The sequence below is a fragment of the Myotis davidii genome, unplaced genomic scaffold (assembly GCF_000327345.1).
Source record: "Myotis davidii unplaced genomic scaffold, ASM32734v1 scaffold290, whole genome shotgun sequence".
Classification (NCBI taxonomy): Eukaryota; Metazoa; Chordata; class Mammalia; order Chiroptera; family Vespertilionidae; genus Myotis; species Myotis davidii.
Window position 1 is genome coordinate 1,987,596 of NW_006285049.1, and position 7,862 is coordinate 1,995,457.

Consider the following 7,862-nt stretch of genomic DNA (forward strand, 5'->3'; position numbering starts at 1 on the left):
GCGTGCCAAAGTGGTGATCAGTCCGCTCTCAATAAATGCATAAACTGACAACAGCCAATGTTTCTCGAAATTTCCTTATCTCTTCCCCACCCCAGTCTTGATCATGTTACTCACAAGTTCTCAGGATAGGAAATTATCCAATAGCTCTCATCAAGTGTTATCTTCATTGAGAATCGGTGCTAGACAAAAGTAACCACTGCCCTTTAATTTAATATCAAGGACCAATACACCAAAGTAGACAGACACTCACAGGCATTAATATTGGGGAAGTGAACATTTGTTATGTGTTCTCATTTACTTAATGTCAGGAGGTGTAATCTCACCAAGAGAGACATGCTAACTAACTTCACAAGTAGACCGTTAGGTATTTATAGCCCTTCCACAAGAGGAGAGGACCTGATGCTTGCTGTTAGGTGGCATTGGCCCAGTCAGCACTCCTCAGACCATTTGCTGCTGGGCGCTGTGCCTGCAATTGTGACCCTCTGCCACCAGGTGGAGGCTCTCTCTTATCTGCAGGCAATCTGAACAACCTGGAATATGCAGTTTCCTGTCCTATATAATAAAGAGCTAATTTGCTAATGGTTGTCACACCATCACGCCATAACAACTGATCAGCAGGAGGCTGTGTGTGCAGCAGGTGCACGTGGGTGGGCAGGGCTGTGTGCTCAGCGAGGCACATGCAGGTGGGCAGGGACTTGACTCTGCGCCCTTCCAGACAAAGCCGCAGCAGCTGCCTGAGGCTCAGGCAAGCCTCAGATGGCATCTGCTGCTGTCCAGGGCCGGTCCGAGGCTCAGGCAAGCTGCTGCTGATGGTTGCTGCTGTCCAGGGCCAGGCCAAGCCTCAGGCAAACCATGATGGCTGCGGGCCGAGGTTCAGGCAGCTGCTGTGGCTTTGGTGTGATGGGGTCATTGCCTTCCCCTAATCGCTGGGTCACTCCCTGCAGAGGGAGGCCAGAGGCAGCAGCAGCAAGGGGGTGATGGGGGCAGTGCCTTCCCCTGATTGGCCGTGGGAAGTGGGGCTAAGCCGTCAGTAGGACATCCCCTGAGGGCACCTGGACTGTGAGAGGGGGCAGGCCGGGCTGAGGGACCTCCCTTCAGTGTCTGTCCACTTTGGTGTATTGGTCCTTGATATAAATTAAAGGGCAGTGCATGAATTTTCGTGCACCAGGCCTCTAGTTTAAATATATCTTTCCTGACAAACTAAATCCCTTTATTACTACAGTTAGATATAAAGATCACAGAGGATCAGGATAAGTAATTTATAAATAAAGTTACACAATTTCAAGCAAGACTTAAAGAGACAGAAACACTTAGATACAATCAGGTATCTTATTTTACTCATTTCGAATTGTTCTCCCTGCCTGGAAATACCAGCTGACTTGAAAAGGACAACGTCTCCCTCTCATATCTCAGAGTTAGAACCTCTGGAGATCTTCATCAAACCATATCAAAAAGCCTTTCAGGTCATTTCCTCTCAAATCTTGATCTTTTCACAGTTATATCAAACGTGTCTTTTTGTGGAAGCTGATAGCTGTTGAGGTCAGTCGCTCTCAGTCTCCCAGCTTTCATGATAACCTGGAAAGTTCTGTTCTCCTTTTTAGGGAAAAGTTGTGCCTAAGCTTTGGGCCCATGTGTCCCTAGTGCCAAGTTTCCTTTGCAGGTAATATTGAAAGTTTGTGAATGCCCAGTTTGCTTTACTGATTTTACAACTAAAACATCTCCAACTCTGCACCTCAAATTCCAGGCTATTCATCAATTAACCTAGATCCTGTCCGTTGTAATCCAAACACATGCAAACATAACTGGTAAGATAAGAATGCTAACAGGGCTCGACTAAATGAGAAATCGAGATGTGAGATTGCTTCTTTCTGGTATGTTGGGGGAAGGGGGCAAGGGCAACAACATGGGGTGGAGACCAAGGAAGGCGGTGCTGAGGATACGGCCCATGGCACTGAGCATCCCCAGCAAAGCTCTCTGCTGCTGAGACTTCACCTCTGTTCCTTCCTTCATCCTCACAGTGAGCCCGTGAGCACAGTTCCCGGCTCTATGGGTGAGGTTCGAAGGAGCCCAATGACTCTCCTGAGAGGATAAGAGGATGGAGCTGGTGAACCCGGCAAGGGGAAGGGCCACCCTATCGCTTTATATACTTATTCAGGAAAACATTAAGCATAGTGTGCATTTCTAGGTACCTTTAGGATGAAACTGGACAGGCCTCTCGATGGGCAGGTGTAGGAGGAAACTGGGTGCAAGTAGGATTTTTTTACTCTTGTTCCCATGAGAATGGAGTCCTTTATAACCAGTTGACAAGGAAGGAAACCATTGTGGCGGCCTTGCTGGTATCTTAGTTAATGTGCCAGAGGAAGAAAAGTATACCTGGGGATGGAGGAGGGTGGGAGAAGGCAGATGCTGCAGGTCCTCACCGTTAGTAAACGCTGTGGACGGACGTGACCGGGCTGCCGTCACTGCCCGAGCTGTGTCAGGAGGAGCTGTTCTCCGCTACAGGCCAGAACGGAGCACCTGGGCCTGTGGCAGGCGCTGAGCCGTGTCACCCCGTCACAACATATCATGGTATAACTCGTTTGCCTCAAAGTGCGGCTTTTTATGTGAATATCTCTGAGGCAGCAGTCTCTCTGAGGACAGGATCCACGTCAAACCATCTTGCTTGCTGTCCCCCACACTACCTAGCAAATGCCTAGCTCAGCACGTGGAGCAGAGGCAGGCTGGCCCAGGGATGGGAGGGGGAGGGGACGGGAGCAGAGTGAGGGGAGACAGTTAAGGAGGTCTCCAAGGGTCTGAGCCCAGGAGGCTGGGAGGGTGGGAGGGGTGTCCGGGCAGTGGGTGGTGTCAGGTGAGGAGCTGGCCTCCCGGCTGGAAATGGGTGCAGATGTGCAGAGTAGATGGTGCCCCAGCCCTCCCTGGACAGGGGCCTCGGGCAGAGCAGACAAGGCACCCTCACTGGTTCTGCATGGGCCAGGGTGGCACGCACTGTCCTTCTGTTCCCTCCCAAGGTTGTTCTTGGCACAGGGGCCCACTAGAAGCTGACCACACGTTGCCTTGAGCTTTTCAGGGACTTCCTGGAGGGCAGGCACACCCCACCCCCTGGAGAGAATAAACTTGGTTTCCAGGTGCCTGGCTCTCTGAGGGGACACATATCCTGCTCGGCCCGGAGGCACCCCAGTCTAGCTCCTTACTGTCCATGATACTTCCCACTCGGGCAGAGGTGATGGGTCCGGAGTTTCCAGGAGGCAGGGCTGGGAGGCCCTGGGAAAGAGGAAAGACTCAGCTACTCTGTGCGCAGCTGAGCCCTGATGCTCTCTCCAGGGAATTCAGGAGGGAGCTCTGGAATGGGTCAGCCCTTTCCTAGCACCGATTCCGTTTCCTGTCGGAGAAATGGAACATGAAGTCTGACCTCCCACAGACTTCAGAAGGAGGCAGCGCTTGAGAGTTAATACCCCCCCCGCCTCCCCCCCGCCCAGCAGCAGGCTTCTCAGTCATGCATTTGTCATCTGCTCTGAAACCCACTGTCCATCCCTCTCCCTCAGCTCACTTCTCCTTTCTGCTGTCCCTCCTCGCGGGGCGGACGTGGTCCCAGCCGCGAATAGACCACGCTGCTGCTGTCCAGGGCCAGGCATCACTACCGGTCCACCAATATTTAGATGGGCACGTATCCACCCTTAACTGGCAAATGATTTATCTGGAGATTTTGGTAAAATGCCAATCCTGATTTTGTAGATTCTGTTTTTCTAACAAGTTCCGGATCATTTAATGCTGCTGGTCGATGGGCCACACGTCCAGTGGCAAAGAATTTAGAGCATTTACTAGGGGACAGCACAGTGACAGGGAGACTGGAAAGCACTTTAAATGTCCAAGTTATGGCCCCTGCTCTCAAGAAGGTATGTGAATAGACTCATATAGGATTTCTCTACATGTTTGAGAGATAGATGAGTGAACGAATGAATGAATGAATGAATGAGGGCAACTCCATGGTACTGGCCATATGTAAGTGCAAAGAGATTATGGGAGAGAGAGAGACAGGAGATAGAAGCCACCCACTTACATATGTCTGGCAGGTTGTTGGCCCCTCAAAGGGTGTCCCCTGGAGCCACTGGGTTGTGCCATTGTGTGACAGGTGCCCAGAGAAAACGCTGTCTGGCCCTTGGAGACGGCTGTGGCTGGACCACCATCGGATGTGGACCTGCGTGCTCCACATGCAACCTCTGCTGGGAGCGCTCCGACAGCTCGGCACTGAGGCGTTTATGCTTTTCCCTTTCCCCCAGAGCCATCGGGAGCTGATGAGAGAGACATATGTTCCCTTAAAGCCAGAAAGCCACACACTTCAAGAAAATGTAAGATTTGGCATGAAGTATTGTGTTAAAAAAAAACCAAAGTGAAATGGGAAGATCATTTCCGTGTAAAAGTACAGCCATTGCTTCCAACTGTAAGCCTTCAAAAAGCCCAGACATATTTCTCTTTCCCCCAAAGGCTTATCTAGTGGAGACAGATAGAAGAGGGGAAAATGAGAAGTGGGAAAGGCAGGTCTGAGCCTGATTCAGCGACAACCAGTGGCATTCGTGGAGTCCTCCGTGTCTGGCCTCGATTTCATCCCTGGTGACACGTTTTAATCCCAGTGGCTGCCGTGGCTGACTCCACACTGTTTTGGGTCCCCTGCCTGGTCTCCTGGTTCATCTGCCTGCTTTGCTTTTGAATAGGGGACCTGCCCTCTCACTATCCCACTGCATTTCAAAATCCACCCACCCACCCTAACTGGTTTGGCTCAGTGGCTAGAGTGTCGTCGGCCTGCAGACTGATGGGTCCTAGGTTCGATTCCGGTCAAGGGCACATGCCAGGGTTGTGGGCTCGATCCCCAGTGTGGGGGGGTGGGGGGTGGGGGGAGCATGAAGGAGACAGCCAATCAATGACTCTCTTTCATCATTGATGTTTCTATCTCTCTCTCCTGCTCCCTTCCTCTCTGAAATCAATATACATATATACACACACACACCCTTGGAGACTCACTTCTCCCAGGGACCTTCTCCAGCTTGCTCTGTGGCTTCCAGAATGCTGCTCTTTCTGGTTTGTTTTTTGTTTGTTTGTTTGTTTGTTCTTTAGGAGGTAGGAGAGTGCTTCCTTGCAGCATTTTTTTTTCTTTGCAGCATTTTTCACAGTCATTTTTTTTTCTTGTTTCCTCAATGGATTCAAAGATAGTCTCTTAATATTCCCTGTTTCCCCATTTCAGACAGGAGTGGGTGTTCAGTTCCAGTGTGGCGCTGGGGCAGGGCCGAGGAGACTGGCTGGGACTCTTAATGCTGTTTGCGATCGAGAAGACAGAATAGCACATTTATGCTCCTAGAATGTAATAAATCTGGGAATCCTGTCCTGGACAGTCCTGATCCTGTTACTCTGCCCCCCAAATGCCAAAGCAAAACATAAACACATCTTGAAAGGATGTCTGAGCTGAGCCCGGCCAACAGAAGCGGCATGTCACTGAGGGAGCTGGACCCACTCACACCACCTGCCATATTTGGGGTGGGCTTGCCTCTTTGGAATGTAGATCCTTCCTCACTTTTATCACTATTTTAAAATGAGATTTGTGTCGAGGGAGAGAAAGAGATCTTTTCTTTACGGTCTACCTACAAACATCTTCCCCAATAAGGCTGTGTTGACATAAGTCTAAATTTAATATCCCCGTAAAAGAGGGAAAAATAGTGAAACAGTTATTTTGTCTACACAACACAAAATGACTGGTTCAATCCATCTGTCTCACTGAGTTGGTCTGATTTGGTGTAGATACACTAATTGTGTCTCTTATTTCTAGCTGTTCTACCTACATTAGGCGTGTTGTACTTAAAGGTGCAAGTGAATGATGGAGGTGGGACCTTTGTTCTCAGCCACGGATGCCTGACTCCCGCCAAGTGGGGAAACAGCAGCTCTGATTCCGGTCCTACAGACCTGGAAAGACCTGGAAAGCACGGTGTGTCCTCGTCCATCTAACTCTGCCAGGACATAGATTCTTCACATTGAGTGAACGAACATTTATTTTCATTATGTTTAATGGAGACCTTTCGAAAGTGGATTACTTATGTTTTTTCCTGTCTACTCAAGGACACCACAATACACTTAAATTAACATTTTGTTGGACATTTGAGTTCATCATTATAAACCGCAGGGACTGTAGCAGATGCTATGAAACAGAATATTCCCTGGAATCATTGAGGACTATAGTGCTATTGACTCCACCCTATTGGCCCTAGGCTACCAAGTGTGTGTGTGTGTGTGTGTGCGCACGCGCGTGTGTGTGTGTGTGTGTGTCTTATTGTTGATAGTATGACAGATGTCTTCCATTCCCCCCTTTATTCCTCTCTGCCCAGCCCCTCCCCATGTTTTTTAATCTTTGCATCAACTCTTCCTGCTTTTCTATCTCCTCTCTTATTGTCCCTTCTTGCTGTTCTTTTCTTCTTTCTTTTTTTCAATCCTCACCCAAGGATATTTTTCCATTGATTTTTTAGAGAGAGCGGAAGAGAGAGGAAAAGACAGAGAGAGAAATATCAATGTGAGAGAAACACATTGATTGGTTGCCTCCTGCTGGCCCTGGCTGGGCCTGGGAGGAGCCTGCAACCAAGGTACTTGCCCTTGACCAGAATCAAACCCGGGACCCTTCAGTCCGCAGGCCAATGCTCTATCCACTGAGCCAAACCAGCTAGGGCTCTTCTTTCTGTTCTTATTGTGCCTTTATCCAACAACTGCTCTCCTATATTGCCTCTTTCTACTGCTGAATGGTGAGGTCAGAGGACGCTGCCTGTGAATACACTATGTCAACTATGAGCTAATAGAGTAAAGAAGGACTCTACTATGTTCAAAATGCATACGTATATATTCACCGCATATGGGTTCAATTCCAGTCAGAGTCACAAATTGCAAGTTTGAAAATTGTAGTTGTTTGGATTCATGAATTAGTAAAATATTAATATTGGTGTTTGGTTGACTTTAGAACTTAACTAATTTCCATAGTTTATTTTGGCTTTGTCAACTTAAGTTTTATTTTGTTTTTGTCAATTCTCATCTCTGAGGAGAAAGCTTTCCCCCCACAGGGAGTGGAGAACTAAACTTGGCTTTCACAGATGAACCACGATTACCGGAAAAAATCTAGAGCTCTTATATGTCGATACAGTTCACTGGCAAAGATGAATCATCAGAGTCAGGGAGTGAAATCAAGAGCAACTTAGCAATAGAACTATGTCTCTCTTTGCTGCCCACGGAACTAGATCACTTTAAAATAGATTTCAACGTTTCATATATCTTAGTGTTTTCACCAAAACCCTTATTTTTCCGTTGAATTCTTATGGCCACTTGTAGTTGAGGTCAAATGGATGAATGCCTAACTTTATAGCTGCTGGTATGTTGCTTGCATCATAAATCATAGGTTGCATTTAAATGCCTTAGTTCACGGGAGTTTCGCTGAATTAACTGTGTGCCAGCATTGTGCTGGGCCCTGTGCTTGTCTTCAGGGAGCGTCCAGGTTCGTTGGTAACATAGGACCAATGACTACAAGGGGGAACATGAGAACTACACACAAAGTATGCAGCCTAGAGTATAAGTGTGGACTCAGGGTATAAATGCCAGAGGGACGCAGAGAGACCCTGCATTCTAGACAGGTCAGGGAAGGACGTCAGAGGGGTTTTCAGCTAGAGGGTCTTAAGAAATGAGTGGGATTTGGTCATTCTACCTCCCCGGTGGAGAAGACAGAACCCATGACCCCAAGGGGGGGCCACAGGACACTGTGGTTGTGAGACCCGCTTTCTCTTGGCAGTGGCTGGGGCTGGGGAGTGGCTCAGAGTTCAGTGCAAGGAGTTGAACAGGAGGAT

At 48.6% G+C, this 7,862-nt stretch overlaps 1 protein-coding gene across 1 annotated transcript in view; it reads left to right on the forward strand.

Annotated features, from left to right (window-relative positions):
* The first annotated feature begins 3,872 nt into the window (after positions 1-3,872).
* COL2A1 (collagen type II alpha 1) overlaps positions 3,873-7,862 on the forward strand; it is a 35,736-nt gene continuing 31,746 nt past the window's right edge. The window contains exon 1 of the mRNA XM_006755570.2: positions 3,873-3,893. Within this exon, the coding sequence (XP_006755633.1) occupies positions 3,873-3,893 (21 nt within the window). The remainder of the gene's footprint in view (positions 3,894-7,862) is intronic.